We start from the raw sequence: 20,911 nt of genomic DNA on the forward strand, positions 1-20,911 counted from the left end.
ACAGATTGCTATGAGAACTTCATGTGGCTAGTTAAAATGCGATGAGGGCACAAAGACAGACAGAGTGTTTTCTCTGGAGGACAGCCATGCTGCCAGGGAAAATGCCATGCTAACAAAAAGATGGTAGAACTGTTGGTTAAGCACTACAATGTTATTCACCAGCTTCAAATGCCTCAAACCCAAACCCCCTCCATCCCAGACACAGTTACCCCTGACTCATAGCTGGCAAGAATGTGAACATAGGATCAAAGAGGAAGCAAGAGAAGGAAAAAAAGTCAGTGAAATAGCACTCTGTGTTGCTCAGAATATCATCTGAACACAGCTGGTTAATAATGACAGGGGCCCTATAACCTTATGGGTCCAGAAAGAGTAGCACCCTCTGCTCCACCCCTAATCTAAATTTCAAACTGCTCACTTAATCTACACCTATTTTTTGGATTAAACTTTTTCCAAAAATACTATACTTTAGAAATGATAGGAATTGCCTGTATGCTAATAATGTCATTTTTTCATATTTTCACATTTTCCCCCCAGGAACACTGCAAATGTAATGAATCTCCTTGGTGACTAACTGATATATTAATAAAAATATAAACCATGTTTAATAAACAAGTCATAAAAATGTTCCTAATGTCTGTCCTTCCATTACCTAAAACTATAAGAGAAAGTTTAATTATTCTGTAATTGTTACAGATTGAAAACCGATAATATGCTAGCAGATGGCATACATGTCATCTCTATGCAGTAAGGCAGTCATTGTAATAGACGGTATAGTATATTTTATTATAAATTGCCTGTCTTATGTCGGAATGTCTGTATTGTATTGTAATGCAAGGTGCTTATTACCTATGACACAGAAACAAAGCACTAACTAATTCTAACAAGAACATGTTCTGACTAGTAGCTAATGACGTGGTTTCCTTAAAGTACAATTATCTACTCCAAAAAACGATTGCGGGCAAAATGTGTGAATAACAGAATTGGAAATAGGAAATTAATTGCAGATATATTGTAGCACCATTGAAAAGTATTTTTCATGAACTATGCTTAAAGAGAATGGTCATGAGTGACTGGTCTTATGTAACAGGCTGAATAATTTCAGGCTTTAAAATGGTATTAAACCCCATACCAAAAATGTATTTTATTGCAGCTCACCAATCATTAGATGTGGTGATTGCCTTAGTTTTCCTTATTTAAGCTTTTTACCTTTTGCTTTCACCTGGTGATCTGGCCAGTAACACTCTTCCTGTATTAGAGTGCCCTCACTATGGATGAATGAGCACAGGGGCCCAGCAGACAGCAGCATTGTGAATCTAGGGGGAGGGGAGTGTTAAATGTACTAGTAGATTTAAATAGATTAGTGTGATCTGGAGCTTGGCTTCAGTTTGTTAATCAGTTACAGCAATCTTTTTTTTCTTCCTTTTAGGATAAAGGTTTTACATGAATAGATAAAGGCTGATCATTGTAAGCACCTTGGCAGTGTTATATCAGTTTACAGGGATGAAAGAAACTATGTATTTGGAAGAGCGCTTCTTCTTTTGAAAACAACAGCATACTGGCTGGACCACTAGATGAAATGAGTAGAAAGCCTAAAAAAGAAAGCTAATGCAGCCATCACATCTTAGAATTGGCAAGCTGCAATATAAGAAATGCATGCTTTTGGGTTTACTACGGTTTTCATCATAACTGTTTAGGCTTACTAATGGATAATTCAGATTTGCCCCTTAGCATTTACTTTGTCAGAGCAGAGCTCAACTTACAAAGTAACTCCACTTTTGTTGGAAAAAAAAAAACAACAATCATTCCCCTCTGGGTGATCTATGTACATTGCAGGGATTTAACAAACTTTGTTGCAGATTCCTACCTTTTGAAGAAATAGCTGTTTGTTTGTCTGTCTATCCATGTGCAAAGTGAATCTGTATGGAAGTAATTTTATCATTATCAATCTGCTACACCTGCAGGGCTCTAATCAGGAAAGTGGCAGGGTAGCATCCCTCTGAATGTGATTTCCGACTAGGGGTATCTCACCAAAAAAGACATTTTCGTTGCAGGGGATGCTCAAAAACTGACTCATCTTAGTGCAGACGTCTGGGAAAATCAGTAAGCCAATCACACAAGCAAGAAATTACGTTACTGGGGGCGTTCTGTACAACATCTGTGTACAGAATGCCTCCAGGTTGTCATATTGCATTTTCCAGAAAAATTACAGCACTGCAGATTGATAAGGAAAGGTCATTTTTAATAACATACAATTACAATATGACTTGTGTAGCAATTGTATGCACCATATTATTTTTTTTAGATTTGTTATTTTTTTCCCCCCAAACATGGAGTTACACCAAGTCTGACAGTTGCTGCCCTGTCAGCTGCTTGAGCTTATACACTGCCTATCTACTCCTCAATAAGAGACCTCCATGGGAAAAAAGGAAAAAAAGTGTATGAAAACCAAATCACTAAAACTTCCTACAATCTTTAACATGGTGATGTGATTTCAAAATTTTTATAGCTGAAATTTATGTACTCCCTCTTAGATTGTACGCTCTGATGAGCAGGGCCCTATGAATCCTCCTGTATTAATGTGTATTGTACTTGTACTGTCTGCCGTTATGTTGTAAAGCGCTGCGTAAACTGGTGCACTATAAAAATCCTGTATAATAATAATAATAATATATTACTTTTTTAACATAGTTACCTTTGTCCAGCCTGGACCAATGGAAATATGTATGTGCCATACCTGTGGGATCCCCCAAGCTGGAAATCACTGTAGTAGGCACCACTATTACAGTGATTACTGCTGTCTTCCAGGTCTAGTGCTGAGTGGCAACTCTGCTGCATAGTAAGGACAGAGGGTTGCTCACTCAGCATGGGCACCATTCAGAGAAAACGTTGCACCTTCTCAGTGCATGTAAAGCATTCTCTGATTGGACGAGGTGGAGATCATGATGTCACCACCCCACCTCATCTAAGTAGAGAATGCTTTGCATTCAACTCACTTTGAAGAGATTTCCTCTAACTTTCTATTGTATCTCTGTGACAGAAAGTGAAGGGAGGTGAGGTTTTAAGGCTGAAGTTTAGGTATGGCAACTTTCACATTGCTTGGTCCAACGTAATCTGCATTTTCTCAATCTGTGATTGGACAAGGTGGAGAGAAGGGGTGGTAATGTCACACTCTCCTCCTCAACCGCTCAGAATACTTGGTATTCATTGAGAAAATGCAAACTGTTCTCCGAGTGGCACCTGTCCTGAATGAGCAACCTCCTGTGTACACAATGTATCAGGGCAGCTGCTCAGCATAGGACCTGGAAGCTGGTGCAGTGCTTGTAACAGTGATTTCCACCTTCCACAGGGATTGACCAGCTATGGAACATGCATAGTTACATTGATCCAAGCTTTTTTAATATCTACAGCTTTTATTAAAATAATACTAGGTGATCCTGTTATGAAAGTGCTTTTCAAGCACTTTCTATTATAGGTTGACAACATTCAGACTCTGTCTCCGGATTGCTAGACACATAGAAAAATGATGGCAGAAAAAAAGACTGAGTGGTTCACCGAAGCTGCCCTTTTTTTTTTTTTGCATTTTTGTTAACTTTTTTGACTGAGTATAGATTTATGCTTGTCCCACACATATTTACACCCATTTACTGTTGACTGGCTCACTATCTCTGATGGAAGTTTATTCCAAGCATCAACTGCCCAAACTACATTATCATTTAGCCCACCATAAAAAAAGCCATGTAGCCACTGTTGGAGCATGTATCTCGGAAGTAGCTAAAAGGAGGTGGCAAGAGAGCAGCAGCACTGAGATGTAACACAGGATTTGAAAGGTGTATTTTTAAAACAAAGAAAGTAATTATTCATAATGCAATGGGGTTGATTTAATAAAACTGGAGAGTGCAAAATCTGGTGCAGCTCTGCATAGAAACCAAACAGCTTCCAGTTTTGTTTTTTTTGTTTTTTTCAAAGCCTAATTCAGGGGTCTCCAAACTGTTTAAACAAATTGGACACAGCTGATCATGTGGTAAAAGGCCACTGTGATTGGCCGTTTACCTCATCGCGTGACCAGCTGTGTCCGTAGGAGACAGTGATCAAGGAGATCGCCAGGTGTGCACCCCTGGGGGCTCGCGGGAGGGCTCGTTCTGGGAGGACGTCCCATGACGCCATTTGGCTATAGCGCGGTTACCATGTGGTTAAACATCTTACTAGTTATGCTCTCTGACTGTGTACACTACAATTGGGCTTAAAGTGACACTAAACAAAACCTTATTTTTCAAAAATATCTATACAAATCCACTATTTAATGACCCTGTTACCTTTTTTTCTATTAAATTGTTTCTTACTGTGTTCCTACCACTTTGTAACATCCTCCATGAGCTCCCAAACCTCTCATGTTCCTTCTCACTTTCATTTGTTTGAAACAAGCAAAGTTTCAGTTGTGGTCTTGGGCTTTATGCACACTACACATCCCATTCTCCATAGTCCATCTCAACAGTGAAAAACAGAGGGTGGCTATCCTCTTACTCACTCGGGGACCATGGAGAATGAATGCAGCCACCCTCTTAACAGAAAGTTGCATTGCAGAATTAAAAAGGATTTAGAGAGCTGAAAGAGGCTGAGAGCAATAGAATGTACTTTTTGAGTTAAGAATACATATTTGAATAGAATATATTTTTTAAACCAGAGTTTAGTTCCCCTTTAAGATCTTGTTGGTCCATGTAATGTAATGATCCATAACCTAGCTGCTAACTGGCTCCTCGCTAATGGAACCGTCATATCCTTTAAGAAGTGCAGCTTAAAATGGTGATGCTTGTTAAAATCTGTTTCTGTGTGAGATGAGGTTTGGGCAGAGTGTGGATGGGAGCATAAAGCTGAACTGCAGCCTTACCTTCCATCTTGCACGTTTGTACAAGGCTCCTCTCCCATACTGAAATGACTTACTCTGATTGCATTGCACACTGTGAGTTTCACACAGTGTGCATTAGAAGCTGCAGCAATTCAGATAGAGCCCACCTCATCTCCTAGCTGGAAGACATCTAGCATCATCTAGCTGTTTCCTCCCCAGCCTGATTATTCCTGGCATTCCACTTTCATGAATTGGATTTCAGTTATGTAGGCTTAGCATTAAATGTGGACAATAACTAGGAAGACACATGCCTCCAGACTGACATCCATTCATCAAGGCATATTGGTATTTGCATAACGTTTCCCAAGACCCAGCATACTACTTGTATCAGGGCTCAGAGCTCTTGAGAGGAGTACGGAGGCAGGGTGCTGTGAAGTTTTCAGGAAGCAAAGTGCAGCACCCTGCCAGACCCTCCCACTTGCCACAATCTTTTTGAAATGTATAGAGAAGCACAGAGGGCCAGAGAAGATATCACTGGGTTTAAAACAAGGTAGCGAATGAAAACTGAAAGGTTTATTTTGATGAGGGGGGAGGAAAAATACAGGGAAGGGAAAATATAACTTCAGCTTAAATGTTCAGATTTCATACTGCAAGAAGTTATCTGCATAAGTAATTTCTCCTTTTACACATGGCTTATTTTAAAAATAAAGACCAGAACTCATGTTTCTCTAATGGATTCAACTATACACATATAGCAGAACATAGGACATTAACTGCACGGATGGGGATGACAACAACAGAAAACCTGTAGATTACAGAATTAAGACATACCTGTTTAGAAAGCAGCTCCTTGCACAGGGTGTACAGTGTAATAAATTTTCTGGCCAGTGGACGGGCATCAAGGAAGCCTTCAGCGATCAGCATAATCTCACAGATCAACTCTGTGTCTGGCACCACCATGGCACAAGGCCTATAAGAACATACATGCCAAAAACATCATTGGTATCTCAGTTCCAATGTATATTAGTGCTAATATTGAATCATTTTTACTGAAGAAAAGAATTAAGATCCTAATATTTTACACTTTCTATTTTTTGTACTTGTAATATTGAATATGATTTTTTGCCAACTGTCTTTAGTGATGGGAATATAAAGTGCAGGCTGTTAGGTGCTGAGTCAATTTTTTGTTGCCTCCGTTATAATTACACTTCACTCTGTGCAATGAATGACAGCTTTCACAGCACAGTGACACAAGTAAAGACTCATAATTGGATTTTGTCTTCTGTATTTGTACCTGCCATTTACAATATGGAAGATTACATCTGTACACTTTTAATAACAGAAATAGAATGGGGAAGTTCAACACCCACAGCATCCACTCTTTCTATGAGAATCTCTAGTTACTATATGAATATTATTAACGATCTGACTATTTTTAAATCATTAACATTGGCACATTGAGTAGAACTTGAAATTCTGCACATCTATGTTGTTCAATATATTTATGCACAATTTTAGCATGACATATTTTATGGACATAAAATATAGGGGTTTATTTAGGAAAGCTGGTTCATTCAGAATCTCACACACTTCTGCATTAAAACCAATCAGCTTCAAGGTTATATTGCTAAAGCTTAACTGAACAAGCTGAGGTTAGAAGCTGATTGGCTACTATGTACATCTGCACCACATTTGGAGTGAAACAGCTTTAGTAAATAAACCGCACAGTTGCTAAATACTTACATCAGTGGGAAACAATGTACACTGCTACAGCAAATAAAACCTGCTTAAAAAAGACCTTTTTGCCATCCTAACTGAACCCCTTAGGGGTTTTTACTAAAGCTGGAGAGTGCAAAATCAGGCTCACTTCTGCACAGAAACCAATCAGCTTCTAAACTCAGCTTGTTCAATTAAGCTTTGGCAATAAAACCTGAAAGCTGATTGGTTTCTAAGCAGAAATTAGTCTGATTTTGCACTCTACGGCTTTAGTAAATAAACCCCAAAGTGTCTATCTTATCTCTGCTGTTACTTAACTGCACTGTAGGTGCAACACTTTTTATTTTGTTTAAAGTATTAAACTCACAGAAGGTAATGCTTCCCAAATACATCAGCCTGCATTTTATGCACAGAAGCCATTTGCTGAAGAATGTCACTGGAAGGACAGCTGATAGCTTACAGTGTAAATTCACCTTTTCACAAAAAAAAAGAAAAGCTGAACACCCTACACCCCAGTGCCCAACCTGTGGTCATTTGGTATGTCATGTGTGGCCCTTGGACCTCAGTAGTGGGAACACAATAGCATTGATCTCTACAAGCCCCACCTAACATGTTCCCAGGTCCATATTGTCTTCTGCAGAATATCACCAGCCAAAAATATATCATGTCCCCTCTGATCCTCATTTCCTTTATTAGGTCTGCAGTTTCTGACAGTCATCTCAAGCATTACATATACTGCACATTATGTTCCCCCTTTTGGTGATGTCAGGGGCTACATTAGAGGCCCCCCTTAGCTCATAGGTTAACAACCACTTCTCTACACCCTCCCCGCTTTGTGGTCCCCACTGCACTGACATGGGTGATTAGCTGTTACTGCCCATGCAGCCAGTGTATTGGTCTGGGGATCTGAAAGCCCAAACCAAATCAATTTCAATTGACCAATCAGAATCACTCTGATCCATCCCACAAGCCCTAAGGAAAGAAGAGGACGAAGAGTAGGGCTTTGAAATCCCCATATCGCTGCACTGGTTATGTTGGCAGTAACAGCTAACCACCCACAGAGGTAAGTGCAGTGTGGACTGGGGTTGGGATGGGGAGGAGGGTGCAGGATCTTAGTTCATTGTCATATTTTTGTGAAAAAGGTGAGCTTACATTTTAAAGCTGAACTTGGGGAAATTACAAGATTACCCATGCAGTGGGGCTTCTACCCCCAACTCCCCCCCTCCTTTCCACTGCAGTGCAAACATTAATTGCTTGTTTTTGTCACGTTACAAAAGCAGTTTTACTTACTTACTACTCGCTCCCCCAACAGCCAACATTTACCTCTTTCTACCTGGCCTCTGGTGCGTTCCTGTTCCTGTAAAGAGGAAAAGGCTGCCTCCAGGTGAGTCTGTTCTCCGTTTGCGCATTGCTATGGATGTCCCATAATTGGGAACCTCCAATAGTTTAGTTAGGGACCACACTTTTCAGAGGTGCCTTGATGCGACAATGTCACTGCAAGCAACACCTGCAACTAAAGCCTCGGTTTTTAATCTGAGTACGTGAAATGGATTACGGTAGTTAAGGTTTTTCTAGCTAGCTTAAAAAAGTGCCAGAGACCCCCATTGTACTGTTTTTGAATATTGCCCTGTCAATGTACACCCTTCCGTTTTTTGCTAGTTTCAAACAGATCAGAGTGGCTGCCATTGTATTTTTCCCCCTAATGCTATTTGTTGTGGGCAGGCCTGCTGGTTCTGTATTGTACACAAGGACGTCAGAGTGTGACTATTGGAGAGTTAAAGAGAAAGGGCTTCAAGGACCATTCACATGGAGAGGGTGAAGGCTGTGATAGCAAGGAATACAATGAGCAAGATTGCATTTCTGAGGTGCCTAAACATAGAATTGCGTTTGAGGCATAAAGTCCCTGAACACACGTGGCCAGTGTGAGTCCTGGATTTTGTCAGGCTGCTGACAATGGGACTGAATACTTTACCTGTGTCTTCCGAGTGCTGAAAACACATTTGATGCTGATGGGCCACACCGCCCATGTGCATGTAGCCCTACAGAAACCTTTAGGTGTCTTATAATACATTTACAACAATGAATGAAAAGTAAATATAGATCTCTTGCATTTGTTCACAATATAATGATAGGTTATTATTATACAGGATTTATATAGCGCCAACAGTTTACGCAGCGCTTTAGATAGCAAGACAAACAGTATTGTCATTCTCAGAAAAAATGGAGAGTGGAAAAGCAAGGGAGGTAGGGTGGGAGCCCTATATAGTGTTGTTTCTTGGCTTTTCATAGCCACAAATAGGAGAAGACAGTGGAATATTACTTACGCCTGGATAGGTTGCAGTACACCACCAAAATAGTACACAACCAATCATCAAGCAAGTGGAGAATATCTCTGCCTCCACACAGATCTTTCTTTTGGTGAATCTTCATACTCAAGGCATAAGGAGAACCAGACCTTAGTCCTTCAGGGTGGGCTGAACCAGGAGTGGTTGGTAGGATAGGAGATGTGCTATAAAAGGTTACAAAACTTGTGTTTCACACACACCTTGTATTGTTTGATATTACATATGGAGCAGACAATTAAAAAGATCTTGTGTACAAGGTCAAATCTATTTTATTGTTTTTAGTTATATTAAAAACACCTTGTAATGCATTTTGGGGCTATTCACCACTTCTTCAGTCACACACACTTTATTTTGGGCATAGAAAAAAGCAGTCCATGGCAAGAAGAGTAGCGAGTAGGCATCAAAAGCATTATATGGTATTTCTATTTATTATCTCTAATTTATTAAAGTTTTGAAAATAGATATAGGTTCTTGAAACAATGGTGCAGCATAGATTTGTTAGCATGTATTTTCACAATGAAAAGTAGGAAACAACACAGATGACGGATACAGGAGTAAGGGTATGAACCAGGGGGATTGCACTGGCTGCAGGACGTTTTACATTGTAACCAGAATCATCATTCTTTATTGGAATATAGGACAAGTTTACATTTTAAGGTAAATACCCAAAAAGGCATTGCATTACCTGTACATTAACTCATGGCAAAGGCGGTCTAGTTGTTCGACCATATATGAGGCACACAACTCTGATTTTCTGAAGTCTAGCCAGCAGGCTCTTGTTTTAGAAACTTTCACAGTTATCAGTTTGAGTTTTTGCCATGTTATATGGTGTTTTATTGTAATTACAACAAAGATTTGTCCATACATATAAGGGCTTTTTAATTGTCTGCTCCTTTTGTAAATTCCACCAACACTGGGTGACTTTGCAACACAAGCATTTTGGGGCATTTTTAAGAACATCTCTTAGATAGATAGATAGATAGTCAAATAGATAAAAAATAGACTTTTTTTTAATTTTTGCAATCAATGCCTTTTCGGTAAATAATTATATTCATTAAATAAAAAAGCAACTAGTATAAGTAACAGTAGGTGGCGATAGCGCTCCAGCTGCTTGCCTAAAAAGAGCCTTGAGATTCTCTGGCAGTTCTGTGCGGCCGGCATAGCCAGGATTCATTGTGATAAATATTCCCACTGATGGCTTCAATGTGATGTTTTCTCCGAGGAATAGAAATCTGTCAGGTGGAGAGGGACAAGCTATGAAATGCGTTCCTGGCAAAAGATTACATTTTGATTTGATGTAAGTTATCATTTCTGGATAGAAGTGCGACTTGCCTCTTTTTCTTGTTGCGAATGGCATCTTGAATACTTTTCACTTGTACGGCAACCACTGACAGAACTTCCACTGCAATTCTGTTAAATTCATCAAAGCATCCCCAGGCTCCTGTCTGCGCCAGACCTTTATAAATATTTCCTACAGACTACAAGACAAATTACGATGAGGCCACACTGTGAGAAGGCATGTTTTAGGAAGCGTAGATTGTGAATTTGCCATTTCACTTACTTTATAATCCATCTGTTCAGAGCAGTTGAATACATATACCATCACCCCGAGTGCCCGCCCCAAGTCTTTTGTGGTTTCGGTTTTGCCTGTTCCGGCTGGGCCTGCAGGAGCTCCACTCATAGTCAGGTGAAGAGACTGGGTCAGAGTTATGTAACACCTAAGAAGCAAGGAAACCAGGAATTGAAACGGTTTAATAAACTCATACATAAGAGATCTCTTCGCAGGCAGCAAAATAGTTCTCAGATGTCAGATATGATTACAAATTACATTTACATGGCATAAGTTTTGTCAGGTTTGAGCCATGGAATATCATATCAAGGATTTACCAAAAAATGGCTTCACTTGGTATAACTAGATTGTAGAACCTACTTTTATTAGTTTGAAATCTTAAAAGCCAACTCTACTACTGTATATAAAAACATTGTTTAAAATAGTCACCTACCAACCTCCTCTGCAGGGCTTGTTTACCTCATGTAAGTTGAGTTGCGGGTTTCTGAACAGCACCGTACATGTATGATTTGAGCAGGGCACATTGAAATCAATTGGTTTTTATGTGCTTTGTTACCATTATACAGTACATGTGCAGCAATGAGCTAAAAAACTCAGCACAACATATATGGTGTGAAAAAGCCCTAAAGGTTGGAAGTTGTAGGCAGGGGCGGACTGACCATTTGGAAACTCGGGCACTGCCCGAGGGCCCGGGGTCAGTAGGGGGCCCTATGAGATGCCCCGGTACCTTTTTCATAGGCTTTTTTGAGTTTGGGCAAGGACACAGGGGCCCCATGATCCCCTATTGCCCCGGGGCCCCATGAGTTGTCAGTCCGCCCCTGGTTGTAGGCTGTATAAGGAAAAAGTTAATGAATAAGATTAATTTTTGCCAAGCATAGTCACAGTGGCTAAGTGGTTAGCACTTCCACCTAGCAACACTAGGGTCATTGGTTCAAAAAGCAACCACGGCACCACCTGCCTGGGATTTGCATGTTCTCCCTGTGCCTGCATGGGTTTTCTCCCAAACTCCAAAGATATGCTGGTAGGTTCATTGGCTCCTGTCTATAATTAGGCCCTAGTAGGTTTATGAATGTGTGTTAGGGACCTTAGAGTGTAAGCTCCTGGAGGGCAGGGACTGATGTGAATGTATAGCGCTAGTAACAACTATGTAATACAAGCACCTGCCTGATTGGATACCAACTCATTGAATATATTAAGTAGGTTCAATAACAGTATTGATAAATCTAAAATTGATGGTACAAAGATTGTATGGTCAGATTGGAATGTGTCTGGTGACCCTAAGTAACACATGTTACACGCTTTCTACTTTTATTCAGTTTTCTTACACTATCTAAAAGATTTCACAATTTTGTACCAATCCTAAACCTAATAGATTGTACAATCATACTTTAATGTATGTTTTGTGTCCATAAAAAACAGAATATATTTTTGCTATGCTGTGCATGGCCACACTGTGTGAAATATCCAACAACAGATTGAAACACTGGATGGTAAGAAATAAAGGTCATGTTGAAATTACAATGCTTTTTACACACCCTGCAAATTCACATGTAGTGTGGTGACTTGTGTTTCACCGCACTGGAAGAACACTGGTCACCGCTAGGACACACAGAAAACAATTTGTTTTTTATGGGGTTGATTTACTAAAACTGGGGAGTAAAAAATTGGTGCAATTCTGCATAGAACTAATCCGTTTTCAGGTTTTTTTTGTTTTTTTAAAGCAGAGTTTAGAAGCTCATTGGCTATCATGCAGAGCTGCACCAGATTTTGCACTCTCCAATTTTAGTAAATCCACCACAATGTGTCCTATTCACACTGCAACACACCCCAGAGGTGCGGTGCAGTAAACTGTGATTGAATGCAGACATGCTTCATTTTATTGCAGTGCACTGGACAGGATTGCATGATAGCACACAGCTCTGCTGTACAGTGACATGAATGTCACTTTTGTGCATTTAAAATAAAGTTAGTATTAAAAAAAAGAAAAAAAAAGGGTAAGCTGTGTAATGCGCTAAAACGCACATCACACCACCCCCTACCACCAGCTCAATGCAGCTGCAATAATCAGCAGCCACACGCTAAACTGCTGCGGTTTAGCATGTGGGAGCTGTCCATTGCTGAATGAATGAGTCCTTAGAGTACATCTGAAGGCAAAAGCTATTTTCTTTTTTTTTTAAATCTTTGGATGGAGTGAGGAAAGCTTAGGTTAATTCCCTTCAATCTGAAGAGATTTCCTCTAACGTTCTTATGTGTCTCTATTTCAGAAAGTGAAGTTTTAATCATTCCTCATACTTTATAAACTAAAAAAAAACAAACAAAAAAAAACCAGTTAGGGTTTTAGAAGCACTGTAGCCTATTTCATATATGCAGCATAGTGCATTATTAGGAAACTGTCCGTTTGCCAACCCAGCACATTTAAACAAAAAATATGAGGTTAGCAAAGAAGGATGTTGTCAGATATGGACATCTGATATACTGTCCATTACACAATGCTATCCTTTGCATGTGCCTACCTTCCCGGCTTGGCCAAGATATAGTAGTGAAAAAGGTTTATCCAATAAGATGAAGAACCGTAATCCATAGCCAGCAAACAAACTTCATCTTCACTGGTCTGCCTACAGCAATCTGATGTCTGACTGGCAGCTATGGATGACTGCATTTTGCTAATTATTATTGCCATTTGCTTTGACTTATTGAATATGGCCAGTTTTGAACACTATGGCTACCTTTCATTTGCAGTTCATTGACTCACCTATCAGTCAGAGGTGTAATGACCAGCCTGGGTGTATTTCCTAAGTACTCATATGAATACTGGAACTGAGCATCACATATGTTGGCAAAGCAGTGCTTCAGTTTGTCATCCCAGCGATGCCTCAGCTGAGACAACCAAGCAAAATCCTGAACGTTATTTACCTGGGAGGAAAAGAAGTTTCAATTACTACCAGATGCCATTGCTACAAAAAAGAGCTACAATATCACCAAAGCTGCCATCTTCAGTGGTAACAAACTTGGAAATTAAACCTTGTAGGAAAGTGAACCTGTATTCGAAGTACAGTCATAGGCATAATACAAAATCGAGATGCACCTAAGGAAATGCTTCTCAGACAAGATGAAAACAATTTCCTAAAATTGGCAGGAACTCAAATCTATGGGCATGAAGTTAATTAGATTTCCATGGTACACATATGCTAAATAGGGACAAAGACTCTGTGACAGATCAGGACTTGTACCCCTCTACAAAGCATGTGCATGGTATGTGTTGTAGAAGAAGCTGTCAGTGAGGGCAGTTGTACATCGAATCAGCACCTCTGATGGTGGATGAATGGGCTTGTTGTTTAGAAAGTAAGGCTCCTTCCCTCTGACTAGACAATATTTTCCAAATTCTTGCATAACAAAAATTAAAAAAAAATAGGTGAACTACCTTCTTGCTTACGTTTTTCTTTTTAACAGAACAAAAGCCAAGCCCACAGACAAGCTCCCTAGGTTCATACATCCCTATTCTACTTTTGTGTCCCTTCTACCCATCTCCTTCCTCCTCTTAGATACCTACCCCTATTTTCTTTGATCTATAAACTCCTTTATTTATAAATGGTGCCATGATATACTGTACAACATTTTTTTCCAATATGGCACTGCCAAAATGGCAGCTGCTTGATGGCATGTTTACAGTCACAGGCTCCAAGACTTCCTGCTCTCTAGCTCCCTTGTCAGCTACTCTCATGCTTACCACCAGGAATTCTCTCAAGCCTCTCCCATCCTCTGAAACTCCCTACTCTAATCTGTCCAACTATCTCCTATTCTGTCCACTTTTAGACGATCCCTGAAAACCCTTCTTTTCGGAGATGCCTATCCCGCCTCAACCTAACAACTGTACTTTTATTTCCTCCATCTCATCCCAAACCGTAATTAACTTTTGTATCTCTTGACCATCCCTATTAGATTGTAGACTCTAATGAACAGAGCCCTTTGAATTCTACTGTATTAAATTGTATTGAAATTGTACTGTCTACCCTTATGATGTACAGTGCTGTGTAAACTGTTAGTGCTATATACATTCTGTAGAATAATAATAAAAACCTTAATAAGACTTGTAAACTACATAAAAAAAATTAAAAAGTTAAAGTGATACTAAAGCTAAAAATGTTTTTACCCTAATTCACTCCTTGCATTTCTCTGCCCTCCCCCTTTCCTTTCCCTGTGTGAAGGGGAAGAGAGGGGAGAATAGATCCAGTGCTGTCCACAGCTCCATCTCTTCTCTTCTTTCTTCCTCTTCAAACAGCACTCGAGCAGCATCAGGAGCCATTGGCTCCTGCTAATGTCGATCACATGCAGTGAGGACACACAGCTCGGAAGCGCACAGACACCGTCTGCCCCCATAGCATACAGCTTGCTTTGGGGACACACTAAGAAGAGGAGGAGCCAAAATCACCAGCAGAGGGACCCGAGAAGAGAAGGATCGAGGCCATTCTGTGCAATACCATTGCACAGAGCAGGTGAGTATAACGTGTTTGTTATCTTAATACAAAAAATTATTTTAGTAACACTTTAAATTAATAAAAAAGGAGTGGGTTGCATTTTTTTTTTTTAAATTAAAGTAAGCCTACAACATCCCCCTCACCCTTCACAAAAATGATATTTTCCATTGCCATCACTGTCATTTTTTGGAAGCTGGTATATGCATGGCAAAAGCTAAAGAAATGTGTCAGAAGATATTTTGAGATTTATTTTATTCCCGATTGTTTGCCAAACTGTCAAAATTATTCCCAAATTAACACTATAAAAATGAGTAAGTAAAAAATGTAGGTTCAAGAACATCTAATAACCCTCCATTTATTTTGCCTAAAACATTTATTTAACAGTTTCAGCAAAACATACAATGGACACCGGAAAGCATTAATATTTTACCTTGTTCAGAATTAGCTTAGCAACCACATCTCTGGCATGCACATCGATGGTACATATGGTCATGATCTTCTGTCTGTCTCCAGCTGAGAGTTCTCCAAGTAACATGGTGATCAGTGCATTCAACTGGCTAATCTGAAAGACGAGAGTGTATGAAGACACACTATATACTGTGTACACTGCATTATATTGTGACATCATCACAGTGGAACTGTCCATGGTCTGAACAAAGAAAAGTAGAGTGGACAGGACTGGTAGTGTATGATTAGCTATACTAGGTAATCATAGTTGGAGCAGTAGTGTTAAAGATTAGGTTTTAGCACTAGGTTACAAACTATCCCAGGGATTCTTTTAAATCGAAATTCTAATGTTTGGGGGGTTTTTTTTGCAAAGTAACATTTTTCTAACTTGAACCAATTTAGGTATGCATATGTCATAACTGTGGGATCTCTAAGGTGGCAGAGAATCACTATAGTAGTCACCATTATTGTGGTGATCACCACTATCTTCTGGGTCCTGTACTGAGCAGCTGCCCAGCAATTTAGGGGTTGCTTGCTTTGTAAAGGCACCATCCACAGAATGCCTTGAATTCTCAATGAATGCAAGGTGTTGTCTGGTTGGAGAAGGAGATGAGTCGGGGTGGTGACATGCTTTATACTCAAACAGAAAATGCTTTTACATTCATTTAGAAAAATGCAAGGCATTTTGTGAATTGCGCCAGGCTGAGCAAGTGACCTCCTATGCTGACTATGCAGCACATTTGATAGCTCTGTTTGCTGACTCTCCCTTTTCCAGTCTACAGCAACAGGCTAATACCAAATCAGATTCAAGTACTTAAACTATTAGTATTTTTAGGAATACAGTAAATATTTTGTTAATGAATAGAGAGCTACATTATTTTGTGTCACCATGTTTCTTTATGATGATGATGATTGATGATGTCAGATCACATCCCAGTTGATTAAAACCGAACAAAGCATAATGCAGTTCTGCCTAGGACCACCCCTGTCTAATGTTTTACCCAATACAGGCTATGTGACAGAAACCAAATTAATGGCTTAAATACAGTATAATAAAAAATAAACTTTGAATTCAAACATTACTAATATGGTGTCCCTGTGTTTCCACAATCTACACATACATAGATTATAATCTGAGCTCTTTAGGTTTGGTTACTGCTTTACTTTAGCATGTCAACACTGAACCAGGAAAACAGATTAGTTCTACTGAACTGAACACAGTATTTTCCGAGTGAAAGCAGTGGATTGTCTGCAGCCGCTAATGAAATAAAATACACATAATTTTCCGGAGACCTTGTAATCTTTGCCAAGGATTTAAGTAGCATGAGAGAGCTCCGTAACTCAAAATAACATGATTTGTTAATACTGGTATGTAAGCTACTAATTCATATGAAGTGTGAATTTTACTTAGCAAAGACACTGTCACTTACTCGAGTGCTGTGGATTTCACCAGCCCACCTCCAACAAAGTATAGGTACACATTCCCGGTCTTTTTGCCACATCCCAGCTCCATCGGAGCACTTTCTCAATTGCTTCAAGGGAGCAAGACTTCCAAGTATGGGGAAGCATGTAATATCCCCATGTGACAATGCTTGGATCCAAGAGGCAAATTGCCAGTCCCCAATACTGCAGTAATGTCATCCACCTGGATGATGCCATCCATCCTCCCACCCCTCTTGGCACAGAGGAGTCATTACATGATGCCACTCTTTGCAGAATTCTCTTGTGAGTCCAGAGCAGGGGCAGAGCCAACACTCTGGGCTAACAATAAGTGGTTTAAATGATGCTGGATATCCAAATAGCCACACATCATTGGATCAGTGACCAAGAGACAGTCGCTCATGGATCCACCTTAAAGTGGTAGTAAACTTTCTTTTTACTTTTACCAACAGGAAGTGGTGTATTTAGGTTTTGTGCTGCCTTAGGCAACACAAAATCCCCCCCCAGGAGAGAGACTGACATTGACCAACAACACCCCTGCCCCCCCCCCACACACACACCCGAAAGAGCCTTCCACTACCATCACCCCCCTACATGGGTCACTCTCCTCCCAGCGAGAGAGAGAGACACCTTCACAGCTCTGGACATCCCCAGGAACGAGTGTCAAGCAGCCCCTCTCAGACCCCATCTGGTTCCCAAGCTGCATGTGTCCCTTCTTCTAGGGGAGCGGTGCTGCACCCCTGAAAAATGCCACCCTAGGCAAATGCCTTGTTTGCCTTGTGGTAAATATGCCCTTGCCCGCAGGTAAGCTTATAATAAAGTTTACCTGTAAGTAAAATGTATATCTCCTAAATGTGTACCATTTAGGAGATATTCGCTCTTTTATAGAGCTTGTGCATGCGCTCTGAAGGAACAGCATACCCGTGCCATAAATAAATTTAAATATTATACACATAAATAAATGTTATATTATATATAGAGCTTGTGCATGCGCTCTGAAGGAACAGCATACCCGTGCCGTTCCTTCAGAGTACTGTGCCATGACCTGGGACTCCCGCATGCATGTGTGGGAGTGATGTCATCGTGGCTCGGCCAGTCGGACAGCCGCAGCTCGTGAAGCCATTAGGAAGATGGAAGCCTCTGCAGTGATAACAGCGTGCAGCTGGAGGGCTTCTTTTTAAGGTAGGTCCTTCATAATGTGCTAGTATGCGATGCATACTAGTACATTATGACATTTCCTTGTATGGGATTTATTTATTTACCTGATAATTACTACCGCTTTAAAACTGGTATTAAACCAGGCAAAAAATTAAAACTGTAAAAACTGGAATTAGAATTTAAGGTAAACCAACACTAAACTACTTCTTTCTTAACTAGTTCCAGACTTTGTGTGTGTTACACACTTCATCATTGTACACAGGATGTGTGTAACACATCCAGTCTCTGCCCTGCCGCTGTGACGTCCCCTCTTTTAGTATACAGCAATAGCCGGCCTTAACTAATCGAAGACAGGTTTGGTAAGTAATGAGAGAAGTTGTTGGCAGCTGCATCTGTCAAAAAAACAGTTTGAATCAGTGTTTATAAACAACACTGCTCAGATGGGAATATAGGAATATACAAAGTAACATAATGTTACTTTTGTATCATTCCTTTTATTCATCTGCAGATCAAAGGAATTAATTTAGATCTGCAGATGAAACCCATTAAAGCAAACTGACAAGTTAAAACCCCTTATTAACACTATGTTTATTCTAATCGGCTTTAATTAATTCATTTATCTGCTCCCTACAACATTTATGTTCCTGCTATTTTTTGTGTGTTTGTTTCTGTTGTATTAATAATTCATATTTAAACTTTTTAATTTGATTTTTTTTTGTAAATGCTTACACTTTTAACATATATGTACACATTTCCCATTTTAACAAAGCACAAAATGGAAGAAAAAACCCACTTTATTTTATTTGTAAATAACTTTGCAGTGCTATGTACCAGAATCATATCTTTATTTTAATTTTAAACAGAACAAATCACAGAATAAAATGTGTAGTTTTTAAATGCAGCAACACTATTTTTAAACTAACACTGCTCAAAAAAAGAAAAAGTGCATTTTGTTTAGTTTTGTTGCGTTTTAATGTCTAAGGATTGCAAAAAAAATATTATTTTATCTTCAGTAATGACAAAGTTATTGTCCAAACAACAGGTCTTTAGCAGAAATGTAAAAATTGCTCTGGTTCATAGGGGGTGAAGAAGTGAAGTAGTTAAAGGGGAACCTACAGTCATGGCCGAAATTGTTGGCACCCTTGATATTTTTCCTGAAAATCAAGTATTTCACACAAAAAAGGTATTGCATTAACACATGTTTTGCTATACACATGTTTATTCCCTTTGTATGTATTGGAACAAATATAAAACAGAGGCAGAAAAGCAAATATGACATAATGTCACACAAAACCCCAAAAATGGGCTGGACAAAAGTATTGGCACCCTTAACTTAATATTTGGTTGCACACCCTTTGGAAAACATAACTGAAATCAGTCGCTTCCTATAACCATCAATAAGCTTCTGACACCTCTCACCCGGAATTTTGGACCACTCTTCCTTTGCAAACAGCTCCAGGTCTCTCTTATTGGAAGGACACCTTTTCCCAACAGCAATTTTAAGATCTCTCCACAGGTGTTCAATGGGATTTAGATCTGGGCTCATTGCTGGCCACTTCAGAACTCTCCAGCGCTTCTTTGCCATCCATTTCTGAGTGCTTTTTGACGTATGTTTGGGGTCATTGTCCTGCTGGAAGACCCAGGATCTTGGACGCAAACCCAGCTTTCTGACACTGGGCCCTACAGTGCGACCCAAAATCCTTTGGTAATCCTCAGATTTCATGATGCCTTGCACACAGTCAAGGCACCCAGTGCCAGAGGCAGCAAAACAACCCCAAAACATCATTGAACCTCCACCATATTTTACCGTAGGTACTGTGTTTTGTTCTTTGTAGGCCTCATTCCGTTTTCGGTAAACAGTAGAATGATGTGCTTTACCGAAAAGCTCTATCTTGGTCTCATCTGTCCACAAGACGTTTTCCCAGAAGGCTTTTGGCTTACTCAAGTACATTTTGGCAAACTGTAGTCTTGCTTTTTTATGTCTCTGTGTCAGCAGTGGGGTCCTCCTGGGTCTCCTGCCATAGCGTTTCATTTCATTTAAATGTCGACGGATAGTTCGCGCTGACACTGATGCTCCCTGAGCCTGCAGGACAGCTTGAATGTCTTTGGAACATGTTTGGGGCTGCTTATCCACCATCCGGACTATTCTGCGTTGCAATCTTTCATCAATTTTCCTCATCCGTCCACGACCAGGGAGATTAGCTACAGTGCCATGGGTTGCAAACTTCTTGATAATGTTGCGCACTGTGGACAAAGGCAAATCTAGTTCTCTGGAGATGGACTTGTAACCTTGAGATTGTTGATATTTTGCCACAATTTTGGTTCTCAGGTCCTCAGACAGTTCTCGTCTCCTCTTTCTGTTGTCCATGCTTAGTGTGGCACAGACAGACACACAATGCAAAGGTTAAGTGAACGTCTCTCCTTTTTATCTGCTTTCAGGTGTGATTTCTATATTGCCCACACCTGTTACTTGCCCCAGGTGAGTTTACAGGAGCATCACATGCTTGTAACATTCTTATTTATCCGCAGTTGTGAAAGGGTGCCAATACTTTTGTCCAGCCCATTTTTGGAGGTTTGTGTGACATTATGTCGAATTTGCTTTCTTTCCTCCCTTTTTTTGTTTTGTCCCAATACACACAAAGGGAATAAACATGTGTATAGCAAAACATGTGTTAATGCAATACGTTTCGTGAGAAATACATGATTTCCTGGAGAAATATCAAGGGTGCCAACAATTTCGGCCATGACTGTAATTCTTTACAGCAACATTTTCTCTTTTTGGTAACCCCCCTTACAAAAATACGAAACAAATCTTTATAATTTTTTATCTTTTTGTATCTGTTTCATGTTGCAAGGCAGCATTTCCTGCTTATCTGCCTAGGCCAGCCCGCCTCCTTTGATTGCCAAAACATAGCTA

The 20,911-nt window shown here is 39.9% G+C and overlaps 1 protein-coding gene across 1 annotated transcript in view; it reads right to left on the reverse strand.

Moving 5' to 3' along the window:
* Positions 1-20,911, reverse strand: part of DNAH11 (dynein axonemal heavy chain 11) — a 363,722-nt gene that overhangs the window by 205,929 nt on the left and 136,882 nt on the right. The window contains exons 32-37 of the mRNA XM_089673152.1: positions 15,380-15,511; positions 13,227-13,387; positions 10,466-10,622; positions 10,237-10,382; positions 10,020-10,136; positions 5,675-5,813 (exon numbers count right to left, since the gene is read on the reverse strand). Coding sequence (XP_089529278.1) covers positions 5,675-5,813; positions 10,020-10,136; positions 10,237-10,382; positions 10,466-10,622; positions 13,227-13,387; positions 15,380-15,511 — 852 coding nt within the window. The remainder of the gene's footprint in view (positions 1-5,674; positions 5,814-10,019; positions 10,137-10,236; positions 10,383-10,465; positions 10,623-13,226; positions 13,388-15,379; positions 15,512-20,911) is intronic.

The sequence above is a fragment of the Staurois parvus genome, unplaced genomic scaffold (genome assembly GCF_062004578.1).
Source record: "Staurois parvus isolate SC_StPar_1 unplaced genomic scaffold, SC_StPar_1.0 ptg000136l, whole genome shotgun sequence".
Taxonomy (NCBI): domain Eukaryota; kingdom Metazoa; phylum Chordata; class Amphibia; order Anura; family Ranidae; genus Staurois; species Staurois parvus.